The sequence below is a fragment of the Canis lupus genome, chromosome 31, assembly GCF_003254725.2.
Source record: "Canis lupus dingo isolate Sandy chromosome 31, ASM325472v2, whole genome shotgun sequence".
NCBI lineage: Eukaryota > Metazoa > Chordata > Mammalia > Carnivora > Canidae > Canis > Canis lupus.
Genome location: NC_064273.1, coordinates 25,573,052 through 25,594,021, shown reverse-complemented (window position 1 = coordinate 25,594,021; position 20,970 = coordinate 25,573,052). Strand labels below are relative to the sequence as shown.

The 20,970-nt window shown below is 38.9% G+C and overlaps 1 protein-coding gene and 1 pseudogene across 1 annotated transcript; both read left to right on the top strand.

Moving 5' to 3' along the window:
- The first annotated feature begins 504 nt into the window (after nucleotides 1-504).
- Nucleotides 505-2,774, top strand: CLDN8 (claudin 8). Its single transcript, XM_025449920.3, has one exon. It carries the CDS (start codon nucleotides 843-845, stop codon nucleotides 1,518-1,520), a length of 678 nt encoding a protein of 225 aa, XP_025305705.1. The 5' UTR covers nucleotides 505-842; the 3' UTR covers nucleotides 1,521-2,774.
- Nucleotides 2,775-9,852: 7,078 nt separating this feature from the next.
- LOC112661780 (elongation factor 1-alpha 1-like) lies at nucleotides 9,853-19,422 on the top strand (annotated as a pseudogene).
- Nucleotides 19,423-20,970: the final 1,548 nt, after the last annotated feature.

Genomic DNA, 20,970 nt, shown 5'->3' with positions numbered 1-20,970 from the left:
TTTTGTGACTATTTTTCTAATAAATCAAGATTATCAGGAAAACACCAATAAAGTCATTTTTCTGGCTCTAAAAAGAACAACATGTGTTCGGTGCCATGGAAGAGGACAACCTTGCATATTTAATTACTTTCACCTTATTTTGTCTTTTGGTGTAATCAGTTCCCTGATTTCACCACAGTGAAGCTTGCTTTGAAATTGTAGACACATTAAATCAACCACTTGGATCACATGTGTCCCAAAGAATGTGGTTTCCCAAGTATGAGCAATCCATCAATCCCCTACTCTCCTTTCACTTTGGCAATTTGACCGTCCTGGCCAATTTCTTAGGTACATGTTTTATTATATACCTTGGTCACAGGAGCTCATACAAAGAGTTTCAGAATTGCCTGTACAAAGTACACCTTTGATGTTGCAAGAGATTGGTGCATTTCTTGATGATTGTGCAAACATTCATAATTGTGCCTGCAGGTAAACCTACTGCTGTCTTCTTGGAAAACTGAGAGGTACAAAGAATGTTTATGTGCAGGTCCAGTCGTTCCAAGTATCTCTTGTCGGTTTAGACACACCTGGGTTACCATCCCCCTCTTATTGGCTGAGAAAGTTGCTGCACCTGATTTGTAAGTTTACCTGTCCTAGTCAATGTGGGGGGGGGGGGCACTTCAGCCAGCCAACACTGGATTTAATCTAGCTGGAAGTAGCAAAGCAGGCTCTTTTAAAAATCACTGGGCTCTGAGTTCATTACTACAGGAAAACTGTTCTCTCCTGAGGCACAGAGAAACTTGCTTTGGAGCAGCCCTACTGGCTCAGGAGTTTGGTGGCCTAACACCCATCTCGGAGGACACATGGCTACCTACGCTCTGCAAATTGCTGGACTGGTGCTTGGTGGTTTTGGCATGGTGGGCACACTGGCTGTTACCATCATGCCTCAGTGGAGAGTGTCTGCCTTCATTGGAAGCAACATTGTGGTTTTTGAAAACTTCTGGGAGGGACTGTGGATGAATTGCGTGAGACAAGCTAACATTAGGATGCAATGCAAAGTCTACGATTCCCTGCTGGCTCTCTCTCCAGACCTACAGGCATCCAGAGGGCTGATGTGTGCTGCGTCTGTGCTGTCCTTCCTGGCTTTCATGACCGCTGTCCTGGGCATGAAATGTACCAGGTGCACTGGGGACGATGAGAAGATAAAGGGACACATATTGCTGACAGCTGGTATCATCTTCATCGTCACGGGCATCCTGGTGCTCATCCCGGTGAGCTGGGTGGCCAATTCCATCATCAGAGAGTTCTACAACCCAATAGTGGAGACTGCCCAAAAGCATGAGCTTGGAGATGCTCTCTACATAGGCTGGACCACCGCGCTGGTGCTGATCGCTGGAGGGGCCCTGTTCTGCTGTGTTTCCTGTTACAGTGAGAAGAGCAGAAGCTACAGATACTCCATACCTTCCCATCGCACAGCCCAAAAAAGCTATCACATGGAAAAGAAGTCACCGAGCGTGTACTCCAGAAGTCAGTATGTTTAGTTGGGTCTAGTTTTTAATTTTACCGATAAAGCTATGCCAATGACTGAAATGCCCACTGTTTTCTAAAAATGGAACCCAAAGGAACATTGATTTGTCATTCTTAACTGCCATTCTTAACATTAATTACAGGAACTGTGCATTGGCTATTTATGATTCTATAAGCTATTTCAGCAGAATGAGATATTACACACAGTGCTTTGATTGTTCTAGGAAGTGCAGTAATACATTTTCTAAAATGATTCATGCATCTTTTCCTTTTGCCATTACTTCAAAATGACATTGTTAAAGACTGTATTATTTTACAACTGTGATTTCTCTATGACACAGCATTGTGTATGTAGATCAGCATGACGTTTATATCTCAGATAAATAGAGACAGGCTTACGGGGCTCTATTTTAAATGAAATTCTGATTCAATACACTGAATAAATAAAATTCAACTATTGCTTTTCAGGGGAATCAGGGATAAGATTGAAGAAGGTTAATATTAATTGTGTAAAAACAGCTTAGCGATTAATGTGCCTGATTTATAACGAAGGTTAAAACGAAGGCTTTAATCATCAGTGTAAAGGAAACTAAATGGCTTTCTGATATCTTGTTTTTCAGCCTAGGAGTTAGAAATCCTAACTCCTTTATCCTCTTTCCCCAGAGGCCTTTCTTTTCTTGTATATTAAATGAACATCTTTTAAAAGGCAGATATTTTGTCAAGGGGCTTTGCATTCAAACTGCTTTTCCAGGGTTAGTCTAAGAAGAAAGATAAAACTGTAGTCTAAGAAACATTAAAGACTTCAGAAAAGTGATTTTTTTCCCCCTCTGAAGTTTTTATGGTGGAGAAGGATGCATTCTGGCAAGAAATCATGTATGTATGTGAATATTTTAACAACTATTTGAATACAGACTTTGGGCTTTTAGCAATATAAATAACTGGATAGCACAATAATATATCTTAGTTTTTAATTGCTTATCAAAAATCAAAAACAATTTATCCTGTCTATACTCTATCTGTTCCTGAGGTATCTGTAGATACCAAAGATCAGATTGTCATTTGAATCCCATCAAAAGCAAATATTTAACTTGTTCCTTTTTTATTCAGATTTACTAAGGGATAGAAAAATATCATACCTTTGTGTTTCCCCCAAATTTGATGCAACTGATAATTCAATTTGAAATTTGTTTCCGTATTTTGCTAGCCTAAATGACCGTATATATCTGTTTTATGTCCTTTATGTTAATAAATTATGCCTTTTCTATAAATTTGATACTCTTTTGTTCTTTTTCTTTTTTTTTCCTGTTTATTAACTTTTAAAGGGTTTAGAATCCTGATATTTTTGGCTTTCCAATTGTAAAAAGAGGCCACATCTTAAATATAAAGATAGATTCAGCATTACTTTTTGAGAATATAAAATACTGTATATTATTTAATATTATTCTTTATAATCATTGGATTCACACACTAATATTTGATGTGGACAATGTATTTGTAACTTATTGAGACAGTGCTGTAGGTTCCAACAAATCTATCTACTGTCAATATTATGTAAGTTTGAGCCATTTCTATTAAGCTACTATTAACCCATTTCTATAAAACCTTCATAGCTAAGTAAGTTTCTACCTCGGAGAAATAACATTAATTAATACAAGGGCTAATGTTTTTAGGAGCACATATTATATGCTAGGACCTCTACTGCTTTATACAAATTATATCATTAAAGATAATCTCAGATGACGACCCCTGGGAACAATTCAATGATTACCCAATAGTCAGGAGAAAGAATAAGGACCATCTGACTTCACAGCTCATGCTTTTTTCTCTCCAGAGAAAGTAATTTTCTTCAGGAGTGTTCAATTTATCACCTTATCTTTGCATGTGGAAATGACATGCTTAACCAGTAATAGTTAGGAAAAGTTAGTGTTTTTTTCCCAGGTTGGTGATTTTGCAACAGCCAAATGCTAATTTAGCCTAAGCATGCTTGCCCCCTTTGTTCAAACCATTCATGAGAACAGAAAGCAAGGAAAACTGAGGGCCTTGGAGAGGTAATCCAGTCTTCTAAGTAGGTCTTGACCAAACATCCCCTTTACCTAGAAACCTCTTCTGAAAGCCCCGAATTCAATTTTTATTTTCTTCTTCTCTCTACTGCAGAATTATAACACTGCTAGTTTTCCTTATGGCACTGCCTCTTGAGTATCTCTGAAGTTTTTCTCCAACTTTCTACACTTGCTGTCACCTCAGCTCTTTCTTACCTGGTTGATAAAGGCTTCCAGACTTGTGTCAAGACCTGCAGGATCTTCTTGCCCCAGCCCCCTATCATGTTCCTATCTCAGTTCTTCCTAAAATGCATCTCACCCCCCTAATTCTTGTAGGAATGCTTCACTGCCATAAAGTAGGCCCAAATACCTTCGTGGGTGATAACTATGGGGAGGGAGATCTGTCTTATAATCATCATGGCAAACGTTATCACACAGTACCATCAGCGTATACCCAGTATGATAATAATTCTAAAGTCAATGTCCAGAAACTAGAATAATTTATATGCCAAAGGGCTTCCTTAATATCTTGAAACAGAGGCACTGGAATTGGGAGATGGTTTGATTAGTGGCACATTATGTACAAGAGGACATTTTATAATGTTGTTTTATAACGTAGTTTTATGGAGAAACAAGGTGACGTGATGGAAAGAACACAGAGGACATGGTTTTACAACCTGAACTTAGAGCTGGGTTTTTTTTTCACCCTTTTTTTCCCTGCTCTTTCTTACTGTACCACCTGCTGCTCCACCAGGAACTTCTTCTACTGATTTTTTATTCAAAATGACTCCTTCATGCACTGCACAAACAGTCATTAGGCTGCACTATGCTAAGTTTTAGGGATACAGGGATGTTTTTGTGTTCAAGGAATCTAGATCTAATAGTTAAGAGGGAAGAGCAAGAAATGCAGCCTTACTGCATGTCTACCATGTGCTTGGTGCTTTTCTTTCTTTACCATATCAATCTTCTAAGAATTCTGTAAATTATATATGAGATCATGAAAACATTTGGTCTCAAAGTGATGTTATATATAATATCATATATATACACACGTGTGTGTGTGTGTGTATGTGTGTGTGTATCCTAAATCAAGAGCCTATGTTTTTCCTAGGGCGATATTTTCCAAAGGCATCCCTTCCAGAGTAAACTTTGTGTACAATTAAGTGTGATCTCACCATCTCATCCCCTGGGCTCCCTATGCCTCCTTGGTCACAGCACCCTTTCTCCCTGAACCCCAGAATAGACCTCATCATCAGTTTTTGCTACACTTTTTCTCCTCCATCTCCCCAGTCTCAAACCATATGCACGATTTGCTGCTTCTTAGTTTCTAACATCCATCATCTTTTCCCCCTTGGAATACATTGTATTTTTCTAGATTTCTATCATAGGCCTTATATTTCAAATTCTCCAGGCCTCCTTCCTTGTCCTGAGAAAGCCTCCCAGAGCTGCCTGGATCCCGGCAACCCCTCCTTCCAGCCCTGATCCCACTCTCCCAAGCGCAAAGCAAATTAGTAGCTGGGACCTAGCCAATAGGCAGAGCCCAGAGGCCTGCTTTCTGCAGATCTTCAGGCTCTGCCAGATTCTAGGAAGAAAGGACAGACTAATGAGAAGCCAGGGATCACTGGTGCGAGGCCCAAGGCTAGGCCTGAAGCTCTGTGCTCGGCATAAGTGGCACACGTGGAGACCTGTGGGTTCTATCTAATTTACAAGTAGTCCTGGAAGGAGGGAGGCATCTGTACTCCTGCATAGTCATGGAGAGATAATTTCAGATGCCAGAAAAACTGGGGGAGGTTCCTTCTTATTTTGAGGCCTTGGAAGGTGAGAATCCAGAGGACTGGGAGCTCAGAGGTGACTTTCCAGGGCCCCAGCAGAGAGATGGCGACTTTCAGGTCACTGGGTCACCAGCCAACAATGAGGGTTCCTGCCACCCTAGGGCGTGCTGTGGCTGATTACAACAGCTTAACTTCCACAAGGAAAAGAGATCCTAGAATCACATACAGGGTTCAACTGCCAGAAAAAGGAAGTGCAGGCTGAAAGCTCATAACTAGCAGGCAACCTTTGAGGAAACAGATCTGCTGGGAAAGAGAGGGCATCTTATACAAACAAATAAGAGCCTAAAGCAGCTTGAATTGCAGGATTAAAGGGTTCCTTGTTACTGAATAATGTGGTTTCCACATTTTAAAAAATCTGTAGGACACTGAGAGTTGAGGGGAGTCAATGCTGAGATAAGAATTGGGTGTTTGGGGATCCCTGGGTGGCACAGCGGTTTGGTGCCTGTCTTTGGCCCAGGGCGCGATCCTGGAGACCCGGGATCGAGTCCCACGTCGGGCTCCCGGTGCATGGAGCCTGCTTCTCCCTCTGCCTGTCTCTCTCTCTGTGTCTCTCATGAATAAATAAATAAAATCTTTAAAATATATATATATATATATATATATATATATATATATATATATATATAAAAGAATTGGGTGTTTGGAAGCCCAAGTAGAAGACAAGCTTATAACACAGAGCAAACAGAGGAAAAGATGCAATTCGTGAGGAAAAATACAGAAGACTCAGAGAACAAATTCAAGGATCTAAAGAGCAAATTTGTAGAGAGGAATAAAGACCAGATGGAAGGAGAAGCAGTCCCTGACAGGGAAAAATCAGTGTTTAAAATGAAAGGCTTAGGGCGCCTGTGTGGCTCAGTCAGTTAAGATTCATGATCTTGGGATCCTGGGGTGGAGCCCGTTGGGATGGAGCCCCACGTCCTATTCCCTGCTCAGTGGGGAGCCTGCTTCTCCCTCTCCCTCTGCCTGCAGCTCCCTCTTCTTGTGCTCTCTCTCTTTTTCCCTCTCTGTCAAATAAATAAATAAAATCTTAAAAATAAAATAAAATAATAAAATAAAAGGCTCTAATTTGCAGGTAGAAAGGGCTCATTGAGGCCTAGGAAAACTAAAAAGAAAGTTTGTAGTTAAACTCTTAAAGTCACAATAAAACAAAACAAAAACAAACAAAACCCACGTGTGCAAACTTTCACCAACCATAAGAAATTGCTTAACAATAACCAAAAAAAAAAAAAAAAAAAAAAAAAAAATCATACTTGTATCCAATCTTTCCACCACTAGGTGGTGGATTATTAAGTAAAGGCCGTGGGAGAGCACATCCCTAACCTAAGGAGTCTACTCCCAGGAAGAACCTCATTCCTCTGTGAGTGAGAGAGAAAGGCATTTTGTGGTTAGTCTAGGATGTAGCACCCTGTCCTTCATAAAGCTCTTCTGAGGGCAGCACTAAAGCAATGCAGGGTGGAAGGAATGTGGGAAGGAGGGAAGCCTTGGGCAGCCATGAATCTTGCAATGAACAATAAGGAATTGGCTGGCCCAGAGCCTGGAGGAACATTTGCTTCAGGAAACCACTACAACTATGCCACTATTAGTGCTCAAGTTCAGAACTGCTGTGTTCCCACTCTTGCAGATAATTGGACACCTTTAGCATAGAAAACAAAATCATCTAACAGTCCAGATTCAGGGTTTTTTTTCTTCCCATCTTCTACCCCAGGCGCCACAATGCTCATATTCTAGCCTGCCAGGCTCCATGTCATTTCTTTGCCATCCAGGAATTCTTTTCCCCAAGACCTTGATGATCTGCAACACTGTGGTCATCCTTTATTGTCAGGTACAGTTGCACCCTTGAGCTGCTATCCTGGCTCCCTTTGGCTGCACCCACATCCCCCCCAGGCCAGGTGAGCCAGTGTCAGCTGGTCCTGCTGTGAGACAGATGTGCACCAACCGGCCTACCTCTCCACCAAAGCAAACTTAGTCTTTCTTAGACTAAGAGCTCAGTGGGCCCCCTCCTTGTCCTTCAAACCACTATGGATCATAAATCGTCTTTACCCTATATTGCTAAACTCCATTGTCTGCCCCTTTCCCTGACTCTTCTTCGTAGGCCAATAAATACATATGAATATGTGGGAAACAGAAAGAAACTTTTATAAAAATATTTAAAAATCAGAAGAAAGGGATCCCTGGGTGGCGCAGCAGTTTAGCGCCTGCTTTTGGCCCAGGGCGCGATCCTGGAGACCCGGGTTCGAATCCCATGTCAGGCTTCCGGTGCATGGAGCCTGCTTCTCCCTCTGCCTATGTCTCTCCCTCTCTCTCTCTCTCTGTGTAACTATCATAAATAAATAATAATAATAAAAAACTTAAAAAAAAACAGAAAGAAAATCAGAATTGAACATTTTCTTGATTCAGGAAAGAATTTATACAATCCTTCTTAGCAATGGGTTAAAAGAAAAATCAGCTTTTCTTGTCTTTTAAATTTTTTTTCTTGTCTTTTAATTTTTTAAAAGATAGAATAAATATTACTAACAGGCAGCAAAACAAAGCAACACAAAACAAATAAGAAAACCATCCATATACCCACCTCTTTCTTACTTGGCTTTTCTCCAGATACCCAATCCTCCTCCTTAACTACCAGTCTCTAATATCATTAACTTTGTTGCTTCTATCTTTGGTTATTTTTTTTCTTTTGTGATTGATGTGTGGGAGGGAGTTAGGAAAGAAGAAAGCCCATGGTTGGAGATTTTTTTGTTTTGTCTGCAAGCCAGTAAAAATATACTTGTGCAAAAATCATAAATGAATCTCTTTACCTCTCTCTCTCTCTTTGTCTGAATTAGATCAGCTTTCCTATGCCTTTCCCCCACCTAAAGTAGAGATATGGGTAGATACCTGGAGATCTTCTTTGAAGTGGGAACTGTGATTTATTAGATGCCAAATTGTAGAAATGCTTTAGAAATTAAACTTTTTTTTTTTTCCAGCTTTAAAGTAGAGAAGCCTTCTGAAGTCAATGAAGCCTAGCCTTATTGCCCAACTATGGTCCAACACTGAATCTCGATGCAATTCTTTTATGTTTATCAAAGGGAGAATTAAAAGAGGAAAAAAAGATTGAGTGCTGGGCTCCATTCTAGTTATTTCTTACTAAATGACAAACTGTCCCAAAACTTGGTGACTTAAAACAACAACCTCTTAGTATGTAATGAGTTTGTGGGTTAGAAATCCCAGCAGAGTTCAGCTGGCCTATAGCACTAATCGCAGCTGGTAGCTCTGGTCTAAAGAACCCACAACAACAACTTGCCTCACTGCCTGGCACTTGGCAATGATGTCTGAAAGTCTGGATTCAGATGAACCCATCTTCTCGTACGTGTGGTTTTAGGGCTTCTCCACCATGTCTTTCCAGCAAGGTAGTCAGACTAGCATGGTGGATAGGGGCCCTAAGGATCCAAGGGAAAGAAACACTACTTTTGATAGACCTGGTGTAGCTTTCACCATTCGCAATTGGTCAAAAGCGTCACAGGGTCAAAGAAAGGAAGTTAAATTCTACTGTACAATGGGAGGACTGTCAAAGAACAGAGACCATTTTCAATCCACCCTATGTCCAAGTGAAGTTTTAAGAATTAAAGGGAATATTTTCTTTCAAATGCACTTACTTCATGAAACATAGGCACAACTTAAAAAGTGCTTTGTATTTTAAATTAGATAAGAGGAAACATGTTACCTATTGGACAAAAGCAGGTGTAAAGACATTTATAAATTAAAAATAAGAGGCTTATTTCTCTCTGTAAAAAAGAGGAGGGGAAGAGATTTCCTTCCTCTTCTTTTTCTTAGAACATTTACATTAGAAAACTTGTGTTTTCTCCTTTCTTTGAAATACATATAAATTCTTTAGATTGTAGACAGGTCTTCTGTCAGCTTTGTGATCCAGGAATGTCTTTCTGTAGGACTTGAGAGATCTTCCTTTTAAATGTAAGCATGAGGGGAGATAGCACCTATCTGTGCTTTCTGTGGGAGTGTAAATCTTGCACCAAGTTGCAAAACAACTAATCATAAAATTACGAGAAGTTTGTTTCTCTTCTGGACAATGTCATTAGTTAATATAGATATAGATTATCACCCTAATTACCAAGTAAATTTGGAAAGAACTCTGTGTGACAAAGGTATTTGTCAAGTCCTTTTGCTTGAGGAATAATTGTTTATCTCGAAAACAGGTATGTAATGGGCTGTATCCACTTGACTATGTAAAAAGGTGAGGTTCCTTTTTGTCTTTGGAATCCCTTAGCAGATTGCCTGTCATGCACATCACATTTTGATTTAATGCTTATTCAATAATGAAACTGATTTTGGGGCACCAGGGTCGTTTAGCTGGTTGAGCATCTGACTCTTGATTTCAGCTCAGGTCATGATCTCAGAATGGAGTCTGCTTAGGATTTTTTTTCTCTCTCTCTCTCTTTTCCCACCTCCCCCACTTGCATACATGTGCTCTTTTGAAAAAAAAAAAAAAAAGATTTCTTTCCCTACTACCTTTGTGGAGAATTTTCTGGGTTGGAAAATTTTGTTTTTACATTTTCTCCAGCATAAACCATAATAAGAAAAAACACAGATGAGAAAATTTTCCATAGTCTAGAAATTTATGCTTGGTAATAATCAGAGAGGTTTCCAAATGTTTTGTAAATGGACATTTATCTGAGCATTACTTACAATGACGGAAATTGGAAACAATCTAAGAGTCCCATAGAGAAAGGTTAAATGAGAGATGGTGTGCCTGTCCACTCAATTGCATATTTTCCTGCTACTGAGGAATCCTTAATGACCTACATAATTTTTCTGATATAATGTTATAAAAATAGAATAAAACCAGTTTTAAAATTCCATACTCACCATAGTCATGATTAAATTGCTCTCTCTCTCACTTACATACACATACATACACACAAGGAAACAGATGGAAAGAAATTGATTTAAATGCAAATTTATATGTGATTACTTTTTAAAATTTTTTTCTGTATTTTCATTTCCTTTTTTTAAAAGGTTTTATTTATTTATTTGAGAGAGAGAGAAGAGAATGAGAGAAAGAGAGAGACTATGAATGGGGGGAGCAGCAGAGGGAGAGGGAGAAGCAGACTCCCTATTGAGCAGGGAGCCCAATGTGGGACTTGATCCCAGGACCCTGAGATCATAACCTCAGCCAAAGGCAGACACTTAGCCACTGAACTGTCCAGGCGCCCTTGTATTTTCATTTTTAAATAAACAAGTATGTTCATAGTGAGAAAAAAATGAACTTATAAATGAACATATTTTATGGGTAGAAGTATACAGAGAACAGTAGATGGTTGACTTGGCAGAAAATCAAAACAGAACTGTGGTGGAAAGGGATTAGGAAAGATCATTGAACTCTGAGAAGAACCATAAAACTATAGGGAAAGGTGATGAGGAATGACAAAACAGAATACAAAATGGTGGGTGATTAGAAGAAAAGAAGCAAATCACATTTTTACAGACCTGTGGATATAAAGCCTTGTGATGGAAAATCAATGGTTTACAATGTTTCAAGCAAAATTAACAATATTAAGAGAAAAGTAAGAGCTGGCTTGTTACATTCTTTGGGCAATATCCAAATTAAAAAAAAAAAAAGTCCAATCAAGTAAACAAATATAAGTTGTATGTTTGAGTTCTACCCTTAATAGCACCATGGAGCAAGTAGTTTTTGTTCTATCTGTCATTTGACTTTGATTTTTGTCTGATTCTGTAGACAGAATTCACTTTTTTTGCATGGTAACAGGTAAATACAAACATTTAAATTCCCAAGTAGCTCATTTTTTTTAAAGCTCCATTTGTTAAATAATCCATTCCCTGTAGTTTGCTGATGCATTATTTATCAAGTAGTAAATGCATGCATGTCTCACTGTCTGTTTCTGGGCTATTTATTCTGCTTCATTGATCTCTGGATCTTTTAAAAGTAGATTATCACTAATTGATATAAAGACTGGTAGTTTCATCAAGTCTGTGGATACTTGTCTTGGATACACTTCAGTTCTACTGACTTCTTAACAAAATACTTTCACAGAGTGCTTGTGCCAGTTCACTACACAATGAACACCAAGAAGAAGAAAATGTATTAATAATGAAGAGACCAGATAAAATCTTTTTTCTTTTCAACTGTGGCAGGCATTCTCAGGTAGTGTCTTGCACCCATTTATTCTTACCAATTTCAAAATCCACTGTGATGTAAGAGCAGTTTGGATTTAGAACACAGATGGCACTATTCAGTTGGAGACTGCTTTTATAAATCAAGATTTAATCAGAAAGCCTTCTACCAAAAATCTATCAGGCCCAGGGTAGAAGACTAGAACCTCAGGAAAGAAGTCGGGATTTTAATGCTTTCTCCAACTAACTGTGTAATTTTCAGCAACATTTCTAAGTAATTCTTTTTTTTTCTTTTTTTTTCTAAGTAACTCTAAAATTATGAATTTTGAGGGAATGGTATCAAGTTCAAAAATACAGGTGCCATTTTATTTTTGTCAATGGCCCTAATTCAAGGTCATTTTAGTGCTATGTTGGAACCAAAATCTTCCTATGCTGCTATTTGTTCTCATTTATATTTGCCCACACTAGAAATCTGGAGACTTAATCCAGGAAAAGATTTACACTATATTTGCCAAGGCTTACAAATAGGTAAGGTATCTATGACGATGGCCATACTACACAGTTAAGGTACATGGTCTCTGGAAACCAATAATGACCTTATATGCTTCCTTTCTTGGGTACCTGGAGAACATTTTCAATAGCTGGATAACATTTATACAAGAGCCAAGTTAATAAATGATAAAAGAAATTGCTGGATTTTGTTTATATAGGTCAAGTAGCTAAGTCGTAAACCCAGAAAGCAGGAAGTGTTTATTGAGAACATATTATATAAGCAATAGTCCTTTAATAGTGAGTCTTCTGAAAATCTGATGAACTGAGAACCTATCCAGAAACATCAATTTGTGTCTGCCATGTCTTCAACAAACACTAATACCTGGGCTTACTAGGAAGTCTGTCTGAATTACTGGGTGGCATGAAATTAGCCTGCCATCTCAGCGTACATGACCCTGGGTCTTGAGGACATGACATCACAAATTCCTTGATAATGGAGGACTGTGCATTTACCATGTGCTGTTTGAAAATAAACCTTGGATTAATTCAGACCAAAATTCTGTGATGAGGTTCCTTGAATCTGGTGCCTAAATTCCAAAATCCATCCAATCTTACTGTTTTGTATTCAAGATCAATTTGTTAACTCGTTGTGCCTCTGACTATGCATATCATATGTAGGTATATATATGAAATTTTATGTAGTATTTTCCATTTAAAAATTTAGCAATGCACCAAAAATGGAAATCATCCAAAATCCCACTTCAAAGAGATAAGAGGGTAAGGAAGTGGAAGAGCAATACACAAATCTGAATGTATCCGAATCTGAAGCCCATGCCTTTCCATCATTGCATGCTAGTATCACTTCCATTTCTGTGGGAGATTGAGTTGGTCTGTATCCCAGGAATGTTGATAATTTTAGTGCCTCAAATTAATATCCCTTAAATATTCATTCAGCAGTTATATAGTGTAAATAAGACAATTTGATTTGTTTTTGGTTAACTCAACATATATGTTGAAACAAATTCACTTACTGATTCACTTCCAATAATTAATGGAAAGTCAACATTGTTTAAAAATCTAGCAAAACATTTTCTACCTCTCAGTGTTTCCTTCTTTATTTTGGGGTCATTTTGTTATTTTCTGACTATACTACTTCTTAAGAGACGAAAGGCTTTAACTAAACATGTCCTAATTATTACTTGCTCCCAGTAAAAGCATCACTCAATGTACTAATGTGTTTCAGATTCTCAGCAGGATCGAACTTTATGTGCACATGACAAAGATATGGAACAGAGATGGGTACTTGCCGGAGAAAAAGGTGCTTTGGAAATTTTTAATCAGTTATCTATCTCTGTAGAATTAGTTCCAGTATTGCATATATTCATTAGGTTTTAAAAGAATAAATGGTGATTTTTAAATTTAACTAGCTTGGTCTGGTTATTGGGATGAAATAGATAATCTCTGGAGGCTCTCTGTGTTCATGCTAGAAGAAGAATCCTATCTATCATTGTAGAAAAGGATAACAAAATTATAGCATAAAGGATAGATTTATGGGAAACGCACTCCCTAAGTGGTGATGAAGCTTTCTCTCCAAGCATCTATAATCTAGTTAAAAATGAGAGTCTTTCTAATACTCTATTATTTCTCATGTCCTATTTTGGTAGATCTCTTCTTCTTCTCACCAAGCTTAACATCAATCTCCTGAAATTTTATCTTTCTAAAAATTTCAGAGGTTGATAATTCAAAAGAGCCAGTCCTTCATTCACCAAACATTTACAGATGATTTGCATCAAGCTCAGTGTTCACCAATTCCTCCAGGACCAGACCAGAGGGTCTCGGCATCACTCAGTGTCAACTCTGGGAAAACATATTCCGTAGTCTGTGTGAAGAAATTCATAAACTGAAATGTTGGACTCTTAACAATAGAATGTCAAACTAGTGAATAATAAATTATAAGTCTAGATAAGCTGAAGTCAACTTGGATTATTCAGAATGTAGGCAAATAGAGGGATAGCCTTTAGCCTTTATGGGTTCCAGAGCTGTTATAGCATCTGATGAAAGTCATGAAATCTTTTCTTAAAAAAATTATACACACATACACCATATATAATATATATACATATATATTATACACACATACCCCATATATATATATAATATATACACACATTCATAGACACATATACACATGCAAAGTCTGCACATAATTTCTAGGGTTTTGTAGACTACCCTGAATGGATTACATGCATGTATGATTCATTCATTCAACAAATAATTAATGAGCACCTACCTATCTACACCATTCTAAATCTTGACTTTTAAGGAGATTTGAATTATCTTGAAGGGCCTTTTTATAATTAAAATATATTTTATTTCATTAACCGTAAGGCTGTTCCTTCTTGATTTCTATGATGTTCAAAAGAGCACCAGGCCTGAAGTATCTGAGAAAAAGCCAAAATAAGAGAAGGGATGATGAAGGGAGTTTAGACTGAAATTGCAGGATTCTTGGGATCTAAATAATTGATCTGTCTCATAATTTTTCTTAGGACAAGATATGTCCTTTAGTGTTGAAACTTGAGTTCCAATTAAGAAGATCACATGAACATCCATGGAAAGTAAGTAATCTATATACATATTACTGTACTGGATTGCTTTATTCATGAAAAAGACAAGAATCTGACAAATCAAAATCTGGCATGTAAAAAGATAGTATAGTAGACTAGTTAAGCTACCTAAGCCATTAGGTTATACAGACCCAACTGCAGATCCCACCTTTGCAACCCACTGCTTCTGAAAACTTGGAAAAGTTATTAAACCTCTTAGACAGTTTTATCATTTGCAAAATCATAATAGTAACAGAACCTCATAAATTAGTTCCTTATAAGATTCTATATAATGATGCCTATAAAGCACTTAACTAGGGCCCAGAACAGTGTAGGTGTTCCCAATAATAATTGAATTACAAACTGTCCTTCTTGAAAGATAAGTGATTACTGTGTACCACTTAAATATTAAAAGTAGATGTTCAGATATTCGTGATGAAGACAAAGTAAGATTTTTGGAAAAAAAAATTGAAATTCTGAGCTCAGTTGAGAATTAGTAGATCAATGGTTCTCTACAATAAAGATGGTCAGAAAACAACTGGTTGGGCCCAGAACTCAGGATTACTATTTTACAACCCCTCTCTTGCTCATACTCAGGAGATTGTACTCAACGCTCACACTTTATGGAAAGGTAGATACCACTGATGAGTTAACATCACACAACACCAGGGGGCGCTCTCAGTTTAAGGGAAAAAAACCAAACTGTCACCCTTCTAAATTGAGAAGGTCAAAACTTGCTAAAGGTCAGGCTAAAGGTCAGGATAGATTGTGGAAGAACTCACTATTACTGTGGTTTAAATTTAGAATTCGTCACAAATCTATTTTTTTTCTTGTTTATTTAGCTTTCAAAAGGGTGTCATACTAGAAGGAAAACAATGCAATGCGATTTCTAACATTAAGACCATGGTTGCCTTGTACTACATGAATTTTTTTTAAAACTCTCTTTAGAGATTCCATAGTTTTAGTAGGAATTTCCAAGTCTTTTATAGGCAAGGGATATTGTACCTACAGAAGTAAAATAGAGAAGAGAGATAGTATTTGCTGATGATAGCTTTTCAAATTACTGAAATAATTCAGTCTCCGTTTCTCCCTAATGTGACTTATCCTTCATTTAGCCATTCATCAAAATAGGTGAACTCCTATCTTCCCCATTTTTATTCATTCATTCATTCATTCAGCAAATATTTACTGAGGTGGGACTATGTGTGAGACGTTGGGAATAAGGAAATTCATAAGCATCAATCCTGGTTGCTCACATAATAAATCACTTGACAGTGAGTCTGCCCCCAGCTTACATATTAGTGAGAAGAGATTGACAATGGATATCCAAAGAAGCGAATGGCCAAAAAACTGAATATATAACTGGACAATGGCCAAACCAAGTATAAAAATAGAACTCTGACCTACAACCTGTTTCAACCTGCCCATAAAACCAGCTCCCTTATCCACAATAAACAGTTGAGGAAGCCAGACTGCTATAAATCAGCATTCTATCTCTAGTAATAATCTGGGATGCTAAACAATAACTTCTATAACAATTGACCCCAAGTGACCAGGATTCAATTAATAATTGATATCTTCCCTAATTTTTGCCTCTACTTGCAATTTAAGACTAATCAGAGAAAGCCCAATATGTACTCCTCACTAATCACATAGGATGCCTACCTTCTTGTTAGCCTGCCTATGGCTTTCCTGGGCCCACAGCCCCCAATCAGGGCACACCTGAAGTTTCCCTACTTCCACTATGAAGCTTTCCCATTCCTTTGCCTGCCTTTGAGTCTGTCAAACACATATGACAACGGCTGACTTCTTTGCTATGTAGCAAGCTCAGAATAAATAGCCTTGCTTTTCTCTTTGGTTAGTCCTCACTTATTTCCATATATAGAATATGACAGGTTTGGAAAAGTACTATGTAGAAAAATAAATCACAATTAAGGAATATGAGTACTTGCAGGAGAGAGGTTTATCTTATGTAGAGTGGCAAGGCAAGACTTAAGCAAAGACCTAAAGGAAGTGAGGGCTGGACCACGGGAATATCTAGGGAGGGGAATTCCTGAAAGGAGGAAGAGCAAGTATAACCTTGAAGGGGAGACTGCTTTATGATTTGAAAAAAAATGACCATTTTCAGCGTCAGTACAGAAAAGAGAGAGAGAGTGGCCAGATAGGAGTCCAGAGAGGCATGCCATATATTAAGCTCTAGAGTAAGAAGAGATGCCTTTGGAGCTTTAAACAGAAGAATGACATGATATGATTCTGTTCTCAGAGTATCACCCTGGCTATTGTGTTGAAGTAGACTGTAGGGAGCAGGGGAGAAGGCTGGGGTCCAGGTTGCAGTAATGTAGACAAAGATGGCAGTGGTTTAGAAGAGGCGGATGGTAGTGAGCCTCATAGAAAGACTTTTGGTTTTGAATATGTTTGAAGGCAAATCTGACAGATGTGTTGATGGGTAAAGTCTGAAGGGTGAAATAAAAAGGGGACAAGAGGACAAAAACCAAGATTTTTAGATGCATGAAATTGGAAGATAAGAGATAAAATTGGGAAAAGATGAAGTGGTTTGAGGTGGCTATTTCAACAACTGGCAATTTAGTTCTAGTCACAGTGAGTTTGAGACACCTATAGGATTTACAAAGGGAATTATGGAGAGCTCCAGACTGGGGATAAAAGTGTGGGCACTGTCAGCATGTGTGTAGAGTTAAAGCCATCCATATGGTCACCTTGAAGCAGTTTTGTGTTATAGTGGCTGGGAAAATGAGAAGGAATTCACAAGGGGAATGAGAAAAGTGACTGGAAAGATAGGGAACAAACTAATAGAGAGAGTGGCCTCCCTGATACTAAGTGAAGAAAGCACTGTAAGAGTAAGGCGTTGTTACTGGGGACAAATCTTCTGATGGGTTAAGTAAGATGAAAACTAAGAATTGATGATGAAGTTTAACAGTATAGAAATTGTTCATGGCTTTCAAAATAGTTTTCGTGGAAATTGTAAAGAATAAAGTCTGATTGAACAAAACTTGAACATTAGTAGAATGCGAGGAGATAATTTAAAGATAAGTAAGAAGCTCTCTGTCAACTCTACTTAAGAAAGAGGTAAAAAATCTTTTTCCGTAACAGGTTTGGCACCGAACACAGGTGTCATGAAAATCACCACTAAACCTAAACCAAAATGGGAAAGGAAAAGACTCACATCAACATCATCATCATTGGACAGGTAGATTCGGGCAAGTCTACAGGTAGATTCGGGCAAGTCTACTGGCCATCTGATCTACAAATGTGGTGGAATCGACAAAAGAACTATCGAAAAATTTGAGAAGGAGGCTGCTGAGATGGGAAAAAGCTCTTTCAAGTATGCCTGGGTCTTGGATAAACTGAAAGCTGAACATGAACGTGGTATCACCATTGATATCTCCCTGTGGAAATTCGAGACCAGCCAAGTATTATGTGACCATCACTGATGCCCCAGGACACAGAGCCTTTATCAAAAGCATGATTACAGGCAGGTCTCTGTGCGGTCCTGATTGTTGCTGTTGGTGTTGGGAATTTGAAGCAAGTATCTGCAAGAATGGGCAGACCCATGAGCATGCCCTTCTGGCTTACACACTGGGTGTAAAACAACTAATTGTTGGTGTTAACAAAATGGATTCCACTGAGCCATCCTATAGCCAGAAGAGATATGAGGAAATCATTAAGGAAGTCAGCACCTACATTAAGAAAATCAGCTTCAACCCCAACACAGTAGCATTTGTGCCAATTTCTGTTTGGAATGGTGACAACATGCTGGAGCCAAGTGCTAACATGCCTTGGTTCAAAAGATGCAAAGTCACCTGTAAAGATGGGAATGCCAGTGGAACCACACTGGTTGAAGCTCTGGATTGCATTTTGCCACCAACGCATCCAACTGATAAGCCCTTGTGTCTGCCTCTTCAGGACGTCTACAAAATTGGTGGTATTGGTACTGTCCCAGTGGGCCGAGTGGAGACTGGGGTTCTTAAGCCTGGCATGGTGGTCACCTTTGCTCCAGTCAATGTTGCAACTGAAGTAAAGTCTGTTGAAATGCACCATGAAGCTTTGAGTGAGGATCTTCCTGGGGACAATGTGGGCTTCAATGTCAAGAACGTATCTGTCAAAGATGTTCATTGTGGCAATGTGGCAGGTAACAGCAAGTGACCCACCAATGGAAGCAGCTGGCTTCATGGCTCAGGTGATTTTCCTGAACCATCCAGGTCAGATCAGTGCTGGATATGCACCTGTGCTGGACTGTCACACAGCTCACATTGCTTGCAAGTTTGCTGAGCTGAAGGAGAAGATAGATTATTGTTCTGGAAAAAAGCTGGAAGATAGTCCCAAGTTCTTGAAATCTGGAGACGCTGCCATTGTTTATATGGTTCCTGGCAAACCTATGTGTGTTGAGAGCTTCTCTGACTATCCTCTTCCCGGCCGGTTTGCTGTTGGTGACATGAGACAGACGGTTGCTGTGGGTGTCATCCAAGCGGTGGACAAGAAGGCAGCTGGAGCTGGCCAGGTCTCCAAGTCTGCCCAGGAAGCTCAGAAGGCTAAATGAATATTATCCCTAACACCTGCCACCCCAGTCTTTTTTTTTTTTTTTTAATATTTATTTATTCATGAGAGACACACAGAGATAAAGGGAGAAGCAGGCTCCATGCAGGGAGCCTGATGTGGGACTCAATCCCGGGACTCTGGAATCAGGCCCTGATCCAAAGGCAGACGCTCAACCCCTGAGCCACTTGGGGATCCCCTGCCACCCCAGTCTTTATAAATTTTTTTTTTAATTTTTATTTATTTATGATAGTCACCAAGAGAGAGGGAGAGAGAGAGGCAGAGACACAGGCAGAGGGAGAAGCAGGCTCCATGCACCGGGAGCCCGACGTGGGATTCGATCCTGGGTCTCCAGGATCGCGCCCTGGGCCAAAGGCAGGCGCCAAACCGCTGCGCCACCCAGGGATCCCTACCCCAGTCTTAATCAGTGGTGGAGGAACGGTCTCAGAACTGTCTGTGTCAATTGGCCATTTAAGTTTAATAGTAAAAGACTGGTTAATGAGAACAATGCATCATAAAATCTTCAGAAGGTAAGGAGAATGTTTTGTGGACCATTTGGGGATTTTTTTTTGTATGTGTGTGACAGTTTTAAGTTATTAGTTTTTAAAATCAGTACTTTTTAATGGAAACAACTTGACCAAAAATCTGTCACAGAATTTTGAGACCTATTAAAACAAAAGTTTAATGAGAAAAAAAGAAAAAACGAAAGAGGTAAAAAACTGCATTAGGAAGGGGCTGCTGGGCCAAGGGAAAGGTTTTTGTTTTTTCTTTTAAAAAGTTTGGTTGTATTGCAATAGGTTTGAATGTTTACAGTAAGCAGAATAATGGCCCACAGAATATGGCCATGTCCTAATCCCCAAGCCCTGTGAATTTGTTACCTTTCATAGCAAAAGATTTTGCAAGATTGGATTAATGATCTTGATGAAGGAGATTAGTGTGGATTTTCTATGTGGATCCAGTATCATTATTTATTCAGGTAGATCCATTGTAACTACATGGGTCCTTATAAGGACAAGTGGGAGGCAAGAGGGTGAGAGAAGGGAGGAGATGGAAGCAGATGTGTGTGTGTGTGTGTGTGTGTGTGTGTGTGTGTGTGTGTGTGTGTGAAAGAGAGAATGCTTGGGATTCAAGGATGCTACACTGCTGTACTTGAAGATGAAAGTAGGGGTTGTGAGCCAAGGATTCAGGTAGCCTCTAGAAGGTGAAAAAATAGATATGAATTCTCACTTAAATCCTCCAGAAGGATATGGAGCCCTGTAAATCCATTTTGTACTTCAGATCTCCAGATCTGTACGTTAATAGATTGGTGTTCTTTTAAGTCACTAAATGTGTTGCAATTTGCAGTAGCAGCAAGGAAAGTGAATACAATGTTATTGGGAATGATACAATCAAGAAGGGAAAATGATAATGCAGGGGAGAGATGGCAGCATCTGGAATGATGTCTTTCAACCTGTATCCTGAAGCTATCAAATGGGATGCAGTACATAAACGGGTGGACATTGGTAGGATTTCACTTTAGTTAACAGGGGTAGTATTAAATGGAGTTGCAACCAGTTGATACATTCAGTGGCAGAAGCCTTTCCTCCATTTCTTCAGTGAAATTTCAATCAACAGCATCAGCCACAATTGGAGAACTGGGGAGAGATGTTGAGGGAAAGTATGCGATAGGAGTTTAGGCAAATAATAGAAGAGAGAAGAGTAATGTAGACTGGATGGAAGAAATAAGGACCCACTTGAGGTTAGTGGTGGTGGACTGTTTGTTTAATTTCTTTCTTTAGTCATATTTAGCCTCAGAGACCTATTTCAGAGTCTGTGGAGAGT

Excerpts from the sequence above, each read along its gene's own strand:
- CLDN8 (XM_025449920.3), top strand. The coding sequence starts at position 843 with ATGGCTACCTACGCTCTGCAAATTGCTGGACTGGTGCTTGGTGGTTTT.